Here is a 21,501-nt window from a genome sequence, read left to right on the forward strand (position 1 = left end):
ATGATCACATTGTTTTTTAAACTTTAGCCATTCCAATAGTTACACAACAATATCTCACTGTAGGTTTAATTTGAACTTTCCTAATGACTGGTCATGTTGACATCTTTTCATGTGCTTACTCGCTAACTGTATATATTCTTTGGTGAAGTGTCCAAATCTTCCCCCAACTTTAAAAATAAGGTTGTGCACTTATTGAGGTGTAAGAACTCTTTACAGATACAAATCCTTTGCTGAATGTTTTGCAAATATTTTCTCCCAGCCTGTGCTTTGTCTTTTCATTCTCTTACAAGTCTTTCAAAAAGAAGTTTTTTACTTTTATGAAGCCCGATTTACTGATACAGTTCATGCTGTTTGTGTCCCGTTTGAGAAATCTTTGCCAAATCCAAGGTCACTAAGATTTTTTTCCTATATTTTCTTCTAGAAGATCAATACTTTTAACTCTTAAATTTTGTAATTCTCTTCCTCTCCCCTTTTGCTCCCTACCACCAAATCCTGGTAATCCACTTTTGGCATTTTCCATTAATACTATTTGCCAAGTTATCCCATTCTACTTAGCTCGTCTCCTTCTAACAGCCTCTCAGCCGATTTCCCCCTACCCCAACCCAGATTTTAATTATTTTTGTATTATGGTAAAAAAAATACATAAAATTTAGCTCTTCAATTTTTTTAAAATAAATTTTATTAGGGAATATTGGGGAACAGTGTTTTTTTCCAGGACCCATCAGCTCCAAGTCGTTGTCCTTCACTCCAGTTGTGGAGGGCGCAGCTCACTGGCCCAGGTGGGAATCGAACCAGCAACCCTGTTGTTCAGAGCTTGCGCCATCTGGCCACCCTTCAATTCTATCTTTAGGCTAGTGGCCAATACCTAAAACAAAGAGCTGCACTGTCTAATACAGTAGCCACTAATCTCATGTGGCTACTTAAATATAAACTAAAATTTCAGTTCCTCATTCACAATAACCACATTTCAATGCTCAACAGCCACGTACAGCTAACTGGTTATCATACTGGACAGCACAGATATTTCCAACATCTCAGAAAGTATTATTGAACAATGTTGCTATAGATTAATAAAATCTTCCAGTTTTTTGGGTTTTTTTTTATTGGGGAAGGGGAACAGGACTTTATGGGGGAATAGTGTGACCTTCCAGGACTTTTTTTTCCCAAGTCAAGTTGTTGTCCTTTCAATCTTAGTTGTGGAGGGCGCAGCTCAGCTCCAGGTCTAGTTGCTGTTGCTACTTGTAGGGGGCGCAGCCCACCATCCCTTGCGGGAGTCGAACCGGCAACCTTGTAGTTGAGAGCCCACTGGCCCATGTGGGAATCGAACCGGCAGCCTTTGGAGTTAGGAGCACGGAGCTCCAACTGCCTGAGCCACTGGGCTGGCCCCAATAGCTTCCAGTTGAAGCATTTAGTTCAGGCACTATAATCAAGGTTTTAATCCTCACAATGACACTGAGGTAGACTTTATATCAATATTAGAAATAAGAAAGGGGGTGGCCAATTAGCTCAGTTGGTTAGAGCGTGGTGCTAATAACACCAAAGTGTTGCTGGTTCAATACCAGCCTGGGCCACTGTGAGCTGCGCCCTCCTTAAAAACAAATAAACAAAAAAAAACAATATATGGTGATGGAAAAATAACTGACTCTGGGTGGTGAACACACAATGTGATATATAATGTAATACAGAATTGTACACCTGAAATCTATGTAACTTTACTAACCATTGTCACCCCGATAACTTTAATTACAAAAAAAAACAAAGAAAAAGCTCTATAAGGACAAGTAACTTGCCTAACGTAATCCTTTAATACTTGACATTGTTCTTTAGTGTAAATTTATACAAAGGTACTTGTATACTTCTCACAGAACATATTCAATCCCACTGCTGTATACTTTGCAATTTCCCTTTGTCTTCTTCTTCCTTCAGAACAATACATATGGGGAACCCCTAATTAATTTCACCTCTCTTATTTCTTAGTCTCACACCACAAACACACACACACACACACTTTGTAATATACCAAATATGACATGTGTGAAAATTTCAGAACCCTCAGCTATTCCTGCAACTCTTAATTGGATTTTTACCTGTGCCTCACTATGCTTCCTAGAGAATTATCACCATTTTAAGCTTCCAAGAATGTGACCATGCCAGCCAGTTGAGCTTTGATAAGGCTAATCACGTTCACTTGGGAGCTTTTGAAACCAGATTCTCACACTCCCGTTACCAAAACTACTCAGGAAGAGTATCTGGTCACAGGGGTCTGGAAATTAAGTTCCCAAAATGAGCTTGAGACACAACCAGATTTGGCAGTAAAAACTCAACTATTTCAGTCTAAAGAGGGATACATTCATTTTCTCCTTGTCTCCTCCAAAATAACAGAAGAATACACAGAAAACAATATAAAACCATAGAAATAGACACATTTTCTACATAGGCTCCTTGGACTTCGTTCTTCCAAGATACACATAATGCTCAATAGGAGACAAGTTTATTTATTGTATAATTGTCATGTGTGACATCTGAGAAAATGCTACATAAAACATCACGGGTTAAAAATACATAGTATTTGTATTTTATTGCGATAATAGGGTCCCAGGAGTCAAACAAGGAAGTTTGATTTCAAGTTTGCATAAGTTATGTGCCTGCTACAAAGAACTATAATGGAGGTAAAACTTGGCAGTGTAATTTCTCAAGAGTCAAATATCAATGAATTTCATGTACATGGTTTTGCATCTGTGGAGGAAGATACAATTTCTTCAGCACATGTACCAACTTCCAAGTCTTCCACTTCAGAATCCTCACCAGCTTCTCCCTCAGAATCAAATTCCTGACTATCCGGTGATTCGAAGTTATCCAGAGGTTCACCTTTCAGTCTCTTTTAAATAAACCAATAATTTATTGCAAAAACTTTAAAACCCAAGTCCATTATCAGATGCTAATATAACTGACCCTGGATGTTGTAATGAGGTACTTTTCATATCTCTCAATTAAATTTACTTACCAATAATCAAGTATTATGTCAAGTCTCTACCACGCTAGATCATATTTAAGTAAAGTCATTGGGCTTTATAAATTGATCATTTTTTTACAGCGCTGACATGCTTTCAGAGTACAAATGAAATCAGTACTTCTCAAACTATCTGCAGTGAAGGACCAGGTTTCCTAATTTCCTAATCTGCTGTGCACCAACACTTTCATGGCAGTTAAAACACCTATTATAGTACTTCCAAATGAAAACCTCAACATTAATTCTGTCACAGCTATAAAATGTAAGCAATTCAGTACAAGAAGTTTTGATTTGAAAATCTTGCAGCCGGCAAGCGCTGCCGCGAGCTGCTGTGAGCAGCCAACCAAGACTGGCAACCAACTGTCTCAGCCCGGGGAGCGCAAGGCTCATAACACCAGCATGGACCAGGGAGCTGTGTCCTACACAAGTAGACTGCGAAACAACAGCTTGAACCAGAGAGTGTGTGTGTGTGTGTGTGTAGGCGGGGGGGGGGGGGGGTAGGGGGTGCAGGAGAAGTGGAAGAAAGGGGGAAGAAACAAAAAATCTTTTATCCCATCTGCAAGATGATTTTCTGCAAACATGAGCTAAGTTTAAGACTTATTTTTTAGGGTAAGACTGGCAAAGTAACAGTCATCAGGCTAATTCTTACACATCAGCTACTTCTAAATTTAAAGTCAGAGTAAGACCACCCAACTTATTTAGTGTATCAATTAACAGTTTTATGAATAACAGTAATTTCACACTGGCATTAATTTAAAACTGTCTAAAACTTTGTCAACTGAAATACAATATTACACATATTTTTCAGACACAATTCTTTTTAAATCTCTACAAGAAAACAGATGTTCTTAATATTATTAATTATTAATAAATAACACCTAAAGGTTATTGGGCTCTTACTATAAGTGAGGGCACCTCTCTTAACTTTCGTCTATTATAACTCATAATTTTCATAACAAACCTACGAAGTAGGTCCTATTAGTCTCATTTTATAGACGAGGAAAATGAAGCCCTGACAGGATAAATAACCTGCCTGACTCAATAAACTGAACAGTGCCAGGCAGGGAGCAAAGACTGAAAGTCAGGAAATCTGATTCCAGACCCCAAACACGTACTGATCACACTTACTATCTCACTATTATAGAAAAATAGATGATTCTGAATCAGGTGAATGTTAAATACATACCTCTATAACCTCTGCCATATACTGGACATGTTCTGCTACTTCTGCCAATTCTTCATTCTCCTTTTTTAGGCGGGCAATTTCAGTGTCCTTTTGTTCAATTTCTTTATGAAGCTATACAACACAAATAAAGTTCAGTATTCCATAGATTTGCTATGCTATAAACCAAATTATATGCCTCCAAGTATATAACTAATGTACACGTCTAGAACCAAGTTCCTAACAAAGGTGTTATCTTTGGCTCTCAATGCAATAGGCTTCTTTTTGTATAATAATTCTGGTAAGAGTTGCCTTCCTAATAAAACTTTTGTTAGGCCAAAATTAAAACTAGTTTATAATGCTATAACCAAATATGCTAAGCAGCAGAAGGAATGTTTAAAAACTGAAATGTTAAAAAATGCCACAAATTATATTCAGTACATACTTTCTCATTTTCCTTCAGTGCTTCATAAAGTGCCTTCCTCCGTTTTTCTGCCATTTCTTTCCAATATTGAGAGGATGGATTTTCTAAAATAAATTAATGATTTACATGTAACTTTGAAAACCACTACTGTTCGATGCTGCTGTAAAAAAACCAATAATTTTTTACATTTCAATAAAATTTACAATCTTAGTACTACCTATTCTACTTAGTAATAGCCATTTTTAAAAGATTCAAGTTAGAAACCAAATCAATTTTTTTCTATTTTATTTTCCCCCAACGTTTTAAGGATTTCAATATATCCCACTGAAGGTCTATAGAGTCCTATGTTCAAGTTACATGGATTTTTTTCATCTGTGTGGTTATGCTAACAATATGTGCAGTTGTTTCTGTATTTGACTTTAGTTGGTTTTTTGGTCGCAAATCTTTGTTCACTTTAACCAAGTCAGATATAAGTGTCACAAAACCTATTTATTCTACAATACTACTAAAGAGCTTATTCCATGCAGCCAACCTTTCCTATTTTTGCCTGATAAAATCCTACTATCTACTTATCTTTTTCCTTACTGTCCTCCAGACAAATCAAAATGAGCCCAAATGTCTCTATGACTGGGTAATTCAATTAACTTCTCTCTGCCTAAAGTTTTTTCGTCAATTTTTTTATCCAATGATCTTCCACAATGCTTAAAAGCCATCACTAGCGTCCTCTTTAGAGGTCCACTGCCATTCCACTAAAAACTAGTATTTATTATAGGCACAGTGCTGCTCATTTATCGTGATTCCCTCTACTTCAGCCATGTTTCTAATGGCTCCCTTATTTTATATTGTCCTGGTATATTCAAATCTGTCTTCAAATTCAGTCTCTAGACACTTTTCTTGTGAAAAGACTATTTCCAAGTCTTGTAAACACTTAAGGCAATCCAATAGCAAAGATTCCATATTAATCACTATCATTTTCTTTAATATTTCATCCATATTTGGAACTCACCAAAGTTAAGACTCGTCCAAATTTACAGTTTGTATATTTACAGCCATAAGAAAATTTAATTATCAAAAACATTAAACTATCTAATAGTGTCCCCAGATTAAGAGGCTGTGGGCAACATTCATAACAATGTAACAAATACTATTTACCTTTATTACAATTAAAGCTTCCAAGGTGGAAGTTTTATATACGTACATATATATATTTTTTTTCCCCCCCATACCTGTAATCATAAGATCAAATGCTTCTTGGGTAACTCCTTCAGGATTTTTATTTTCACTATGTTCTGGGACAATAACAACTCCAGAGCTTGAAGTCTTAGATGTTAACTCGTCATTCCAATGTTTCGTTTTGGACAAGCTTTTAACCAACTATAATGGAAATACGTACATCAATGTCATTAATTTTTATTTAATAAACTAGAAAGCTAAGTGGATTTGGAAACTAAAACAGGCAAAAAAACTTCTGAAGAATGTGTGTTAGAAGACAGAACTGCCAGAGTTAAGACATGCATCATTAGAGTCCAAGAAAGGAGGAAAAATTAGGAAGGAGAAAGGAGCCATTGGTTAAAGGCAGATACTAAGATATTAAAAGAAAAAAATCAAAGATAATATAGAAGCAAAACATGCAGAACTTTTAAAAAGAATGTGCAATCACTGTTTAATAAATTTGTTAAGAAATAAAAAAAGCTGAGTGGTTTTGTCACTAAAAATGGAGCACTCATATGTCTATATCCTTTTGACATCTTTGGATCTTTAAAAAAAAAACACGATTTAAAACTCTATCAAAAGACAGTTATATTTTAAGAATTTCGTTTGCAACAACTATTTTGGATTAGACTTGGTCTAAGGCTTACCTGAAATTATTTTTATTGTTTAAATAATTTAGTACAACAGTAAGGCTATATTTGACACCAGCAAAAGTCTAGACACTTTCATCCATAATTTCATCACTTACATACAGAATGAAGTAATCTAACATTTTATTCTAAAAACATCCAACACTATTACCGTAGGTTAATTCATAACTTATTACATCGCCCCTGTTCTACTACAGATATTCATACCAATTTTGAACTTCCTCAATTGAACTATTAAAATAAAAACTGGACGTCATAGGAATGGTGGCAGCGAGGTGGTCTTCTTGAGTTTTCCTCTGGAACTTACCACAAATTGAACATCTAGAACCCAATAAAGGCTCTCTGCTCATCACACAAAACAGCTAAGAGACTCATAAGAGGATTACTTGAAGGTAGGCAAATTGGGCTAGCAGGGGAAGAGGGAAGGAAGCTGAGTGGAGATGCAGGGGGTCCCAGGACAGAACAGAAACAAGAGCCAGGAGGTGGGCAATTTCCCTGCATCCCACAGGTGATCTCTCCCACCAAGAGAGCAGCATATCCAACATTTGAGGCAATAACCACAGCTGAGACCTCCAGCTGGGCCCTAAATCGGACAAAGGACATAAACTCCATATCTGGGCTCCTCCCCCCACTCTCCCAATCCTACCCCCACCCTTCCAGAGACTTAAGCTGACCCCTGAACTGAGGAGTAGTATCAGATTACAGAGGAGCCACAGCTCTCAGAATCTGGGAAGACCCGGCTTGCAGCTCTGACCCAGGGAAGGTGCTGGAAAGAGTGTGACACTGTGGGCTCAGAGAGAGAAGACTCCTCCATCCCCAGCCCCCACCTTTTCTGGCCTGCCTAGGGCAGGGTAATTACAACTGGGGAGATACACCCAGGGGTCAGCAGCAGGCAGCAGACACAGCTCTGGGCTGTCAGCAGCTCAGAAATCTCCCACCCTCCACATACACATACACACACACATACACACAAACACAGACACGCAAGAAGTACTCTAAGACTCAGGAGACCTGGTCACAGGGCTGGCTGTGTACTCTGTGTGCATATGTGCAGGCAAGAGCAGAAATCGCACTGACTTTGTAAAAACTACCATCCAGACCCCATAGCCCCACTCATCTAGAACTGCAGTCCCAAGGTCACGCTGAGCATCAGGTGACCGGCTCTGCCTGCACAAGACAGAGAGGACTCTTTGGTACAGCAGAGGACAACCGGGAGATTACTTGGTGGGCTTAAGCCAAAACTGGAGCTGCTTTTTTTGTTTTGTTTTGTTTTTGTATTTTTGATATTTTTCCTTGTGTTGAGTGTGGGTTATCGGTTGTTTTTACATGTCTATTTGGTTTTTTTGTTTGTTGTTCTTGTGCTTGGTGATTTGCTTTGTTCTGAAATTACCATACACCAGGGCCCAGCTCAAGAGGCACAAGATTCAACACACCCGGAGGCCAACTCCAGAACAAACCAGAGTATTACAGGTTTGACCTACAAGTGACACACTCAGAGTGAATTTTCTACAGGCACAAGAGCCCACAGGGGCCAAGCCTCATTTGAGCGGTCAACCCTCACGCAGAACATCCACTGTGAGCAGAGCCAAGTCTCACAACTAGTCAGCCTAGGAGTCAATCCCACCTACTCACAAGCCAAAAGCAATTAAAGATCAACTTTAACAGGATAATATACACAACACAAGAGTCACCTTTGGAGCACACACACAGGAGAATAGGGAAGTGGTACAAGTCAAATACAAAGGTCACATACTACATAAGATAACCCAGCAAAAGCTAAGAACCCTAGGGGATATACCGAATACATCGAAGCAAACACACATCAGCCAGAGTGGGGAAACAAAGAAAATGTCCCAAATAAAAGAACAGAAGAAACCTCCAGAATTGGAACCAAATGAAACAGAGGTAACCAACCTATCAGAGACAGAGTTCAGAACACTGATAAGAATGTTTAAGGAGCTTAGTGATGACATAAAGAAGGATAGAGAAATCATAATGAACAACCAGTTAGAACTAAAGAACACAATTACTGAAATAAAGAACATATCTGAAGGAATTAACAGCAGGTTGGATGAAGCAGAGGATCGAATCAGCAACTTAGAAGACAAGTTAGCAGAGATCACCCAAATGGAAAAACAAAAAGAAAAGGAATAAAAACAATGAAGATGGTTTAAGAGACCTCTGGGATAACATCAAGCGCAACAACATGCACATCATAGGAATACCAGAAGGTGAAGAGAGGGAGCAAGGGATTGAGAACATACTTGAAGTAATAATGTCAGAAAACGTCCCTAACCTGGTGAAGGAAACCAACACACAAACCCAGGAAGTGCAGAGAGTTCCAACAAGGATAAACCCAACAGGTCCACACCAAGACACATTACAGTTAAAATGGCAAAGGTTAAAGACAAAGAGAGAATCCTAAAAGCAGCAAGAGAAAGAGAGTTACATACAAGGGAATTCCTATAAGACTATAAAGTGACTTTTCTACAGAAACATTGCAGGTCAGAAGAGAGTGGCAGGAGGTACTCAAAGTGATGGAAAACAAAGGCTAGAACCTAAATTCCTTTATCCAGCCAGGCTATCATTTAAAATTGAAGGAGAGATAAAGAGCTTCCCAGAAAAGAATAAGCTAAAGGAATTTATTACCACCAATCCAGCACTGCAGGAAATATTAAAAGGTCTTCTGTAAACAGAAAATGAAAACAACCTAACTACAAATTTAAAAAAATTGGCAATAACTATGTACCTATCAATAATCACTTTAAATGTAAATGGATTAAAGATTTCAATCAAAAGACACAGAGTGGCTGAGTGGATAAGAAAGCAAGACCTTTGTATATGCTGTATACAAGAGACTCACCTCAGATCAAAAGACACACAGGCTGAAAGTGAAGGGTTGGAGTAAGATATTTCATGCAAATGGAAATGAGAAAAAAGCTGGAGTTGCAATACTTGTATCTGACAAAATAGACTTTAAAATGAAGAACATATTAAAACACAAAGATGGGCACTATATAATAATAAAGGGATCGATCCGACAAGAGGACATAACCCTAGTAAACATCTATGCACCCAACATAGGAGTACCTAAATATATAAAACAGATACTGACTGACATAAAGACAGAGATCAACAGTAACACTATCATAGTAGGGGACTTCAACACACCTCTGACAACAAGGGACGGTGTTCCAGACAGAAAATCAATATGGAAACAACGGCCTTAAGTGACACATTGGACCACTTGGATTTAATCGATATCTTCAGAGCATTTCACCCCAAAGCTGCACAATACACGTTCTTCTCAAGCATGCATGGAACATTTTCCAAGATAGACCATATGTTAGGCCACAAAACAAGTCTTGATAAATTTAAGAAAACTGAAATCATACTAATTGTCTTCTCTGAACACAGTGCTATGAAATTAGAAATCAACTACAGGAAAAAACCTGGAAGACACACCAATGCATGGAGGCTGAATGACATGTTACTAAATAATGAATGGGTCAACCAGGTGATCAAGGAAGAAATCAAAAGATATCTCGAGACAAACGAAAATGAGAACACAATGACCCAAAATCTATGGGGTGCAGCGAAAGCAGTCCTAAGAGGGAAATTCATAGCATTGCAGGCCTACCTAAAGAAACAAGAAACATCACTAATCAACAGTTTATCTTCACACTTAAGGGATCTGGAAAAACAACAGCAAAATAAGCCCAAAGGGAGTACAAGGAAGGAAATAATAAAGATCAGAGCAGCAATAAATGAAATAGAAACCAGAAAATACAAAAGACCAATGAATCCAAGAATTGGTTCTTAGAGAAGATAAACAAAATCGACAAACCTTTAGCCAGACTCATTAAAAAAAAGAGAGAGGACCCAAATTAATAAAATCAGAAATGAAAGCGGAGAAGTGACAACAGACACCACAGAAATACAAAAAATTTTAAGAAATTACTATGAGAAACAATATGCCAACAAATTAGACTTCTGGAAGAAATGGATAATTTTCTAGAAGCATAGAACCTTCCAAGGCTAACTCAAGAAGAAACGGGACACCTGAATAGACTGATTACCGTCAGGGAAATTGAATAAATAAGCAAAAATCTCCCAACAAACAAAAGCCCTGGACCAGACAGCTTTACAGGTGAATTTTACAAAACATTCAAAAAAGAATTATCACCTATTCTCCTCAAGCTCTTCCAAAAAATCCAGAAGAAGGGAAGGCTCCCAAACACTTTATAAGAGGCCACTATCACCCTGATCCCAAAATCAGACAAAGACATTACAAAAAAAGAAAACTACAGGCCAATATTTCTAATGAACAAAGATGCAAAAATCCTCAACAAAATATTAGTTAACAAAATTCAGCAATACATTAAAAAGATCATATACCATGATCAAGTGGAATTCATTCCTGGTATGCAAGGGTGGTTCAACATCCGCAAATCAATTAATGTGATACACCACATTAACAAAATGAAAAATAAGAAATCATATAATCATATCAATACATGCAGAAAAAGCATTTGACAAAATCCAGCAGCTATTTACGATAAAAATTCTTAAGAAAGTGGGAAGGGAGGAACCACATCTCAACATAATAAAGGCTATATATGATAAACCCACAGCTAACATCATACTCACTGGGGAAAAGCTAAAACCATTCCCCTTAAGATCAGGAACAAGGCAAGGTTGCCCACTTTCTCCACTTCTACTCAACATAGTGCTGGAAGTTCTAGCCACAGCAATCAGACAAGAAAAACATATAAAAGGCATCCAAACTGGTAAGGAGGAAGTAAAATTGTCATTACATGCACGTAATATGATAATGTATAGAGAAAACCCTAAAGACTCCACCAAAAAACTATGAAAACTGATAAACAAATTTAGTTTAGTAAACTAGCAGGATACAAAATTAATATTTAGAAATCAGTTACATTTGTATATACCAATAATAAAATATCAGAAGGAGAAATTAAGAAAACAATCCCATTTATAATTGCTTCAAAGACTATAAAATACCTGGGAATAAATTTAACCAAAGAAGTGAAAGAGCTGTACTCAGAAAATTATAAGACACTGAAGAGAGAAATTAAAGAGGATACAAATAGAAGGAAACACATACCATGCTCATAGATAGGAAGAATTAATATAGTTAAAATGTCCATACTGCCTAAGGCAATATACAGATTCAACGCTAGTCCTATCAAACTACCAAGGACATTTTTCACAGAAATAGAACATATAATCGTAAAATTTATATGGAACCATAAAAGACCCCGGAGAGCCTCAGCAATCTTGAGAAATAAGAACAAAGAGGGAGGTATCACACTACCCAACATCAAATAATACAAGGGTATAGTAATCAAAACAGCATGGTACTGGCATAAAAACAGATGCATAGATCAATGGAAGAATAGAGAGCCCAGAAATAAATCCATGTCTCTATGGTCATTTAATCTACAACAATGGAAGCAAGAATTTACGGTGGGGGGGCCGGCCCGGTGGCTCAGGCGGTTAGAGCTCCATGCTCCTAACTCCAAAGGCTGCTGGTTCGATTCCCACATGGGCCAGTGGGCTCTCAACCACAAGGTTGCCAGTTCAATTCCTCGAGTCACAAGGGATGGTGGGTTCATTGAACACAGCACCTTAAGCTGAGCTGCCTCCCGGATGGCTCAGTTGGTTGGAGCGCAGGTTCTCAACCACAAGGTTGCCGGTTCGATTCCCGCAAGGGATGGTGGGCTGCGCCCCCTGCAACTAGTAACAGCAACTGGACCTGGAGCTGAGCTGCGCCCTCCACAACTAAGACTGAAAGGACAACTTGAAGCTGAATGGCACCCTCGACAACTAAGATTGAAAGAACAACAACTTGACTTGGAAAAAAGTCCTGGAAGTACACACTGTTCCCCAATAAAGTCCTGTTTCCCTTCCCCAATAAAATCTTTTAAAAAAAAAAAAGAGTTTGGTCATTAATCTAAGAAAATAAAATTCCATTTGGGAAAAAAAAAAAAAAAGAATTTACGGTGGGGTAAAGACAGTCTATTCAATAAATGGTACTGGGAAACCTGGACAGACACATGGAAAAAACTGAAGCTGTTCCACCTCCTTACACCATATACAATAAATTCAAAATGGATTAAAGACTTAAATGTAAGATCTGAAACCATAAAATTCCTAGAAGGAAATATAGGAAGAAACTTTACAGACATTACCCGGAGTAAGATTTTTACTGATATATCCCCTCGGGTAAGGGAAGTAAGAGAAAAAATAAACATGTGGGATTACATCAAACTAAAAAGTTTTTTCACAGCAAAGGAAACCATTAATGAAACAAAAAGGGATCCTACTAAATGGGAGAAGATATTTTTCAATGATATATCCGACAAGGGGTTAATATCCCAAATTTATAAAAAACTCACTCGGGGACAGCCCGGTGACTCAGGCAGTTAGAGCTCCGTGCTCCTAACTCTGAAGGCTGCCGGTTAGATTCCCACATGGGCCAGTGGGCTCTCAACCACAAGGCTGCCGATTCAACTCCTCAAGTCCCGCAAGGGATGGTGGACTCCAACCCCCGCAACTAAGATTGAACACGGCACCTTGAGCTGAGCTGCCTCCCGGATGGCTCAGTTGGTTGGAGAACGGGCTCTCAACCACAAGGTTGCCAGTTCAATTCCTTGACTCCCGCAAGGGATGGTGGGCAGCGCCCCTGCAACTAAAATTGAACATGGCACCTTGAGCTGACCTGCCGCTGAGCTCCCAGATGGCTCAGTTGGTTGGAGCGCATCCTCTCAACCACAAGGTTGCCAGTTCAATTCCCGCAAGGGATGGCGGGCTGTGCCCCCTGCAACTAGAAAACGGCAACTGGACCTGGAGCTGAGCTGCGCCCTCCACAACTAAGACTGAAAGGACAACAACTTGACTTGGAAAAAAGGCCTGGAAGTACACATTGTTCCCCAATAAAATCTTTAAAAAAAAAAAAAAGAAAGAAAGAAAGCACAGTCGGTAACCACAAGATTGTCACGGGGATACGAAAGTCAATTTGGGGAATGTAATCAATAATGTTGTAAAGATTTTGTCGGATATCCGATGGATATTTGTCTCATTAGGGAGACCACCTCAGGGATGATGTAGATGCCTGATCACTGTACTGTACGCCTGAAGCTGAACTATAATGAATGTCAACTACAATTTTATATATATGTATCGTTACAAGAAGCGGAGTACAGCATTAGGAATAAAGACAGTGGAAATGTAATGGCTGTGTGCGATGTCAGGAGTAGTGGATGGGGGGAGGGGGGTTGTTACCGTGTGAGGGATGTAAATAATAAATGTCTAACTATTACGTTGTTTTGTGCACCGAAAACTAATTTTTAAAAATGTTAAAATAAAAATGTTAAAAACAAACAAAAACCATCAAATATGTGGTGATGGAAAGAAAACTGACATACAAATGACGTATTACAGAATTGTATGCCTAAAATCTATGCAACTTTACTAACAATTGTCACCCCAATAAACTTTAATTACAAAAATACAAAACCACTTCTGTGGGGAATATGCAATTATTATTCTTAAATTAGTTCCAAATTTCAATGATTTAGGTATTTCTAACCAAGAAAATGTTTTGAATGTAAAGGTAGTATCACCTCTACCCCCATTCTTGCTCAATAATACATACCTCATTTTCTCTTCCCACAAGAGATCCAGTGGCAGAAGGCTGAATCATCTTCAGGGTTCTTCTGGGAATAGGACTATTCTAAAAGTCAAGATAATTCATTATCTGGTTACTGAGTGCTATGTGGATTGTTTGTGCCTTAGTCATACTGTAATTTAGAAAAAGGAAACACTAAGAATACTAATATTTGGTCTACCATATAATTTTACAATGCTACATATGAACAAGACAATGGTTTAATCAACTAGCAAACTTATTTCCCCCAACATTATAACAAAGTTTGAAGAAATTCTAAGACTGGATCATATTGCCCAAACTTAGCACAAATCTAGTGGCTTTTCTCCCTCCATTTCAATATATGCTCTTGCTATAGTCATTTTGTCAATAACTCATGTCTAGCTAAAACAAAAACGTAACAAAATTTTAAGCTCTAATATTTCAAACTATATGGTGAAATTTCAGTACAACAGGAGTATTTTTATTACCTCTTAAAAAGATCTTCCACACAGAAACTAGAAATTTACCAAACTTCCTAACATTTATGGTGGAAACTAACAAAAAACAGGTAAATTGCGAAAAGGTTAATTATTTACACTGCAAAATACTTCTATCCCTAATCAAATGGAGTCATCTCAGATTTCCTTTAAATCATGACTATCCCCCCTAACACATTTACATGTATTCACCAAAAAAATATAATTTTTAAGAACATACTTTACACATAACCAAACATAAGAGTAGTAGAACCCCCAGACACACAACTGTTACCTGACTTTAGAAGCAGTTTTGCTTCAAGCCCATTCATTAGGAGAGAGCTAAAATGTCAGTGCTTGAGGCACACTAAATATTGCAAAATGCCCAAGCTATTATTTTGGCAAAAATACTGCCTTCCTTGTAATATGTAAATACCTTCCTGTATATTTCCTAATCTGAAAGCACTCTCTATTTTTGCAAAAAATCGTTAGTTATAGTGCCACCATGGGATAGCAAACAATGGCGAATATTCAAACAAGGTTAGCAAGAACATGATACCAAAGCAGCGTGAGAAAGTTACTAATTCCACACTGTATTTCACATAGCAAGAGTTCACCTTTCCCACAGTAAAGTTTCTAATTGCTGATTATTATCTCACTATTTAATTGAAGAGCAAATGCCAGCTACTGTGAGAACAAATGTTACACCAACAATTCAGATATAATTTATATTCTAGATTGGTCAGCAGTCTCCAGACAAATAGGAAAAAAAATAACTTTGGAACTTCAATAATAAGTGTTAATTTATTTAAGTCCTTGCTACAAATAATGGTGAAAGAAGCCAGCTAAATTACTGTCACAAAATACAAGACAATTTCTAAGATTTAACCTTTTTTTTTTTTTTTTTAACATTTTATTGGGGAAGGGGTACAGGACTTTATTAGGGAACAGTGTGTATTCCAGGCCTTTTTTCCAAGTCAAGTTGTTGTCCTTTCAATCTTAGTTGTGGAGGGCGCAGCTCAGCTCCAGGTCCAGTTGCCGTTTTCTAGTTGCAGGGGGCACAGCCCCACCATCCCTTGCGGGAGTCGAAACCCGCAAACCTTGTGGTTGAGAAGACACGCTCCAACCAACTGAGCCATCCGGGAGCTCAGAGGCAGCTCAGCTCAAGGTGCCATGTTCAATTTTAGTTGCAGGGGGCGCTGCACACCATCCCTGCAGAAGTAGAGGAACTGAACTGGCAACTTTGTGGTTGAGAGCCCACTGGCCCATGTGGGAATTGAACCGGCAGCCTTCGGAGTTAGGAGCATGGAGCTCTAACCGCCTGAGCCACCAGCCCAAGATTTAACTTTTATAATGTAAGCTTTATAGTATCAATCCCCAAAATTATAATATTGCTATTATCATTTTCTTTATCCAGATTATGCATTGGAACAAGGCTTTTTAGAGCAAAAAGGTTTTTATACATTAATGAGTCTTAATTTTTCTAGAAAACAATCTGATATTCTGTGAAGGTTCTAAATCAAAAACATACCAAGAGCACACTCACCCAGAAGTTTACATGTAATTGGCAAAGGATCCATGAAGTCCTAAAATGCATGCTTACAAATCTAGTTTTAGTCCAATTCTCTCATTAGCAAGAACATAATACCAAATAAGTAAACTTAAGCTGAGATGCTAAATAACACCAAAGGACACTGTTTTGAAGGCAAAGCCAGAACTAAACAGAACCAGGTCCTTTTATATCCAAGATACTAATAGTTTTACTCTAGCTAGTAAATATTACAGTTTTCTTAACTGTTGAAATTATATAAAGTATTCGTCTGGGATTTGCTTCAAAATAATTAGGAGGGGGTTGGGGGACTGAATGGAGATGTAGATGAAAACATAGTTGGCCACATATTGATAATTATTGAAAATGGGGAAGTTAATATTATACTATTGACTATTTTTGAATATTTGAAAATTTTCATAATATAAAGTTTAAACACACACGCACAGAGCACACTGGGAAGTTGGCATCATCCTAAATGGAAGCCGACAGACTCAAAATCCATAAACCATTTTTCTTGAATAATACTTTGCATTGATAATGTAAAGAGGATAGTGAGTAAGGCAAGGCAAAGAAAATAACCTATTGGGGCGGCGGGATGTCTCAGTTGGTTAGAGCACGAGCTCTTAACAAGAGGGTTGCCAGCTGGATTCCTACATGGGGTGGTGGGCTGCGCCCCCGCAAATAGAGTGAAATGGTGACTGGACTTGAAGCTGAGCTGCGCCCTCCACAACTAGATTAAAGGAGAACGACTTGACTTGGAGCTGATGGTCCTGGAAAAAAACACTGTTCCCCAAAATCCCCCAATAAAAATTTTTAAAAAAAGAAAGAAAAAGAAAACAACCTATCAAAAGACAACTGCTATTGCTTATAAAAGGCTTTTATGTATTGTATTTAATTCAAATCTTCAAACTTGTATGTACCGTTTTCCTGAAGATGTAGTCTCACTCCCAGGAATCCTACACTCTAGGTTGTGTGGTAAAACCTAGCTAAGTTATAAATTCATTTAGAACCTTCAGAGTGAGGCCAGTCAAAATTAAAAATTCAAAACTAAGCAAACTCTGTCCTTACTGTTATTATCAGAATAAATATTTGGGATAAGATTTCCAGTGACGGTATAATACAGGGACTCAAAAAGTGTTGCAAAACAAGCAGGTTAGATGGTAATGAGTATGGTACACTGTGGAAATATGTGCAATATGATGCAAAATGTGTCTCTGGTGAGACACTAATTCTAAAGACACACATAAACAATTTTAAAACAGTAGTTTCATGAAAGATAGCACAAAGAAAGCAACAATAATTTTGTTTACAGAAAATCCTAAGGCATCTATTAAAAACTATTAGAACTAATAAACAAGTTCAGCAAGGTTGCAGGATTCAAGAACAAGATACAAAAATCAATCACATTTCTATACAGTAACAATGAGCACACTGAAAATGTAATTAGGGAAACAATTCAATCTATAATAGTATTAAAAATATTTAGGAAAAAAATTAAAAGGAGTATAAAACTCAGTACTCTGAAAACTTCAATGCAGTGCTGAAATTAAGGAAGACGTAAAGTAAATAAATGGGAAGATATCCCAGGTTCATGGATCAGAAAACTTAACATTCAACCATATTAATTCTTTAAAAGTTCTTTATTGTACTTGGTCTCTGGTTAAAAATTCAGTAATTCAAGATTTATAGAAACTATAGCCAGATTAAATTTGGCTAAATTATGTCAAAATGCTTCTAACAACATGCTTTCTACAACAGATTCAAATAATTCTATCACATACCTTTACATTCTCTTGAATTCCTTGTTTCTGCTTCATACTGGGATTCATTATACACCTGGCGAAGCATAAAAGAGTAGTGATTCAAAAACAGAATACAGTTTACACCTGAAGGTGGAGTCTAGATTTGTGTTGTTGTTCAAAGTACTTACAGTCATAAAAATCATATCACTTACTGTATGGTGGAATTATCTTTTCTTTCACTGTACCCAAATTCAGCTCTATCAATGACTAAAGTGACTAAAGTTAGTGACTCGATACCTATATTTTATACACACACACACAATTCTGGTTGGAAAAATCTTGTTGCAAAAAGAAAAATATGCATATTCTAAACAAATTTACAAAACATGATAGTGTCCTGGATTAAGTACAAGGCTCTCAAAGATCTGAGAAATGGTCACCAGAAAAACCCAAAACAGATACCTGGGTATACCCAACCTTATCCTGAAGAATGGCATCCTAGCTTTGCTGTTTCAAAGGCAGATTTAAGCTATGATAAACTTGGCTCTGGTAACCAGCAATAATTTAATAGTGACTTAATATCCAATCAAATGAAATTATGAATTTACATTTATAGGAAATGTTTAACCACCATCAGGAACTGAGACACTAATGGAAGCAAAGAACAGAGAACAAGCCAACGTTTGAAGCCCCAGCCATATCTATCGCTGAAACAGTTATATCCCTGATATCGGTAGCAATGCTTTCACCCAGTGCGGTGGCTTTCAAACTTTGAAATAAGACCCATCTCATGAACTTTTTATTGTGTGCCCTATCGCACACACGCAAACAAAAAAAGTTTAGGAAACGAAACAATTTATTTGTATCATGCACCCTATTTTCTATTCTATTTCAAGTGAACCCACTAAGTGAGCCAGGGACATGTTTTTTCAAACTGCGGGCTGTGGCTGGAAACCACAAAATCATTCAAAGGGTCACGCACACCGTTTAGAAAAACGTAATTGAACAAGATGGAATTGAAAAGACAGAAAACATCGGAGTGCATAGCATGTGGGGAGTAAGTCCTGCTTCCTGAAACTTCTCCTTTAGCTGGATGGCTGCGTCCTAAATTGAGATGAAAAATGTGTTCATGTGTGTCACAACTACGTAAGCTGAAAGCCACTGATGAAGGTAAGTCCTATTCCTCAGGTTTGTCACAATCCTGTCAGCAACGCTGCGCCCTTACTTTTGTTCTTTTAAACTAGATTTAAAACGCTAGCACAGGCCTGGGTCCAAAGGAAATACTGATACGCAGAGGAACCGATGTCACTAACACCCGTACCGTTTTTTAACGTGAGACCTGGCTTCAGCGGCTTTCTCCACGAGCCCAGCGTGCAGACCCCCACGGTCAGAAGGGCGGACGTTCCGCCTCCCCGCAGCCAGGCGCGCGCAGCTAAGTGGTGCTGAGCCCCACACACCGCCGGTCCCACCGCCCGCCCGACCCCGACTGGCAGGGGGCACTGAGCTCTCCAACCGCGCGCGCCTCACGGACAGCGCCGCCAGCCAATAGCGAGCGCGAACGGAGAGGCGCCAAAACCCGCCCAGCGAAGGGAGCCGCCCCGCACCTCGCCGCCCGCCTGGTCCCCGCGACCGTTTTCAAACCCACTTACCCCGACCCGGCGGCGGCCGGCGGAGTCACAGGAAGACCGGCTTCCGGCACGCGGGAGCGCGGAATGGATAGTCGGGTAACCCTGTGTACCCCTCCGGCTCTCTCCCAGCGATGTAAACGCTCAGTCCTCGCAGCGCACGCCGAGAGCGTACCAGGCCTAGCACAAGGTCCCCAGCCCACCCACGACCTTCCCCACCTCCGCCGGAGCAGTTGCCAAGCGCTGCAGTAAAACCTCACCTACTCAGCTTCGCCCTGACGACTACGTGACCCCTGACTCGAGGAGGGGTGGGGCCGCCGGAATCCGGCCAATCGCCTCCTGTATCCGCCTGCCTCGGCCTCACCCATTCTTGCGCCTGCGTATCTGGGCGGGAACATTCAGGCGTCGGTCCGGGCGTTTCTGTCCGCTGGGGAGATGGTTGCTTCAGGTCCTGACCTCCTACCCTACCTTGGGAACTGTGCTTGGGAACAGCATCTTTTTTTTTTTCTTTTTCTTTTTTTGCCCCTTTACCTCTGGTAAAAAAGTGTTTCCATTAGATATAAACACCAGGAGAACAAAATTTTGTATATGTAGTACACGACTACTTATATTTCTGTAAATCCCACGTTCTGCGGACTCCTACCGTGTTTCCCCGAAAACAAGAGCCAGGTAATCAGCTCTAATGCATTTTTTGGAGCCAAAATTAATGTAAGACCCGGTCTTATGTTAGATATCTTACCTAACATAAGAGCCGGTCACCGGGTCTTATATTAATTTTGGCTCCAAAAGACACGTTAGAGCTGATTGTCTCGCTAGGTCTTATTTTCAGGGAAACACCGTAGTTGTACTGAGTGCTTTGATATTTTGACGTTTTACATTTTGACTCTTGTGGTTTGATAGGAGTTCCGGGAAGCACACTACATGCCAATTACTGTTATAGACGTTGAGAGTACAGAAAGTTGAAGGAGCGGGGAAACCTTAGTAATAAGTCCAGCTTTTCCTTATTACTCTGCAAAATTCTCAAAGAACTTTCTATGTGGACATGGTACATATGGGCTTGCCAAAGTTTTGTCAGATCTTTTGTTTACATCTACCACAGGTATTAAGAGATGTTTCCCCATCTCTTAACTTTTCCTGGGTTATTCTCAGAGGGAAGGAAAGATCCAACTATATAGCACTGCTTTGAAGAAATGCTTTGTCATCTGTATACTCGGGACCCCGGTGCCCCCTCCTGCCACCTCCCTCACAGGATTTCTTTTTGACAGAGCTCAAAATGTACAAAGCATAGTCATATGGTTCTGGCTTTGTTTGAGTAAAATATAACACACTGGTGTAGGAATATTTTTCTGTGAGTGCTGGTATCATGTCTCATGAAACCGAAGAAAGGAAGCATGGACCCAGGAGAGGTGAGGAGTTGTAAAAGAGGATAGTTTATTAAAAGTAAAGGGTTACAGCTCCTGAGCTGGAGAGGGTTCCTGAATGGGATGCCTGGTGACTAAGGCAAAAACTCTTATACCTTCCCTTGTCTGTTGGAGGAAGGGGAGCTGGTGCCTTCTAATGGAATTCGTCTATCAGGTTTGTTCTGTTTGCCCACCCTAAAGGGATTAGCAAAATAACCCATTCCTATCTATCAGATCTGTTCTGTTTGGCCAAATGGAATTTATGAGATAATTTATTAACCTCAAGGCACTGTTACATTTTGTCCTGGAGTGAATGCGTTACTTCAGAACCTGGAGTTTTAGGATATGGCTGTCTTTTGTTTACTCTACCAGGGACCTTCCTGTCTGCCTAACAATATGTTAACGAACCTATCTCAATATAAAAATCTAAATTCATGACACAATCCATGGATTGGAAATCATCAGTAGAAGACTGGGTTTCCAGAGTTAGAATTCTGAGGACTAGTGGAAATAAGTATTACTACAAGCATTGTGTCACTTGATTTTGAAACACCAGCCAGTCCAAGTAGT

General features: G+C 38.9%; 1 protein-coding gene across 3 annotated transcripts; it reads right to left on the minus strand.

Annotated features, from left to right (window-relative positions):
* Positions 1 to 656: 656 nt before the first annotated feature.
* On the minus strand, positions 657 to 19,818 carry GMNN (geminin DNA replication inhibitor). Of its 3 annotated transcripts, none has more exons than XM_074318946.2 (7): positions 19,556 to 19,818; positions 17,946 to 18,000; positions 14,143 to 14,220; positions 5,823 to 5,970; positions 4,618 to 4,700; positions 4,197 to 4,307; positions 657 to 865 (listed from the first exon to the last, which is right to left on the minus strand). In XM_074318946.2, exons 2-7 carry the CDS (start codon positions 17,991 to 17,993, stop codon positions 743 to 745), a joined length of 591 nt encoding a protein of 196 aa, XP_074175047.1. In that variant the 5' UTR covers positions 17,994 to 18,000; positions 19,556 to 19,818; the 3' UTR covers positions 657 to 742. The 3 variants fall into 3 exon arrangements, with proteins under 3 accessions (XP_074175047.1, XP_019572382.1, XP_019572383.1); XM_019716823.3 differs by lacking the exon at positions 657 to 865 and adding an exon at positions 2,476 to 2,878 and having other exon boundaries at positions 19,556 to 19,816; XM_019716824.3 differs by lacking the exons at positions 657 to 865; positions 19,556 to 19,818 and adding exons at positions 2,476 to 2,878; positions 19,228 to 19,389.
* Between the last annotated feature and the right edge of the window lie 1,683 nt (positions 19,819 to 21,501).

The sequence above is a fragment of the Rhinolophus sinicus genome, chromosome 7 (genome assembly GCF_057876585.1).
Source record: "Rhinolophus sinicus isolate RSI-liver-muscle chromosome 7, RSI-T2T, whole genome shotgun sequence".
NCBI lineage: Eukaryota > Metazoa > Chordata > Mammalia > Chiroptera > Rhinolophidae > Rhinolophus > Rhinolophus sinicus.

Bases quoted from the DNA above. Each gene is read 5' to 3' on its own strand.
- GMNN (XM_019716823.3), bottom strand. From the start codon at position 17,993: ATGAATCCCAGTATGAAGCAGAAACAAGGAATTCAAGAGAATGTAAAG. The intron at 4,701-5,822 runs GTATGGGGGGGA...AATTTATTTTAG, and splicing joins ATTTGATCTTATGATTACAG to AAAATCCATCCTCTCAATAT. The intron at 4,308-4,617 runs GTATGTACTGAA...TGTGTTGTATAG, and splicing joins CACTGAAGGAAAATGAGAAA to CTTCATAAAGAAATTGAACA.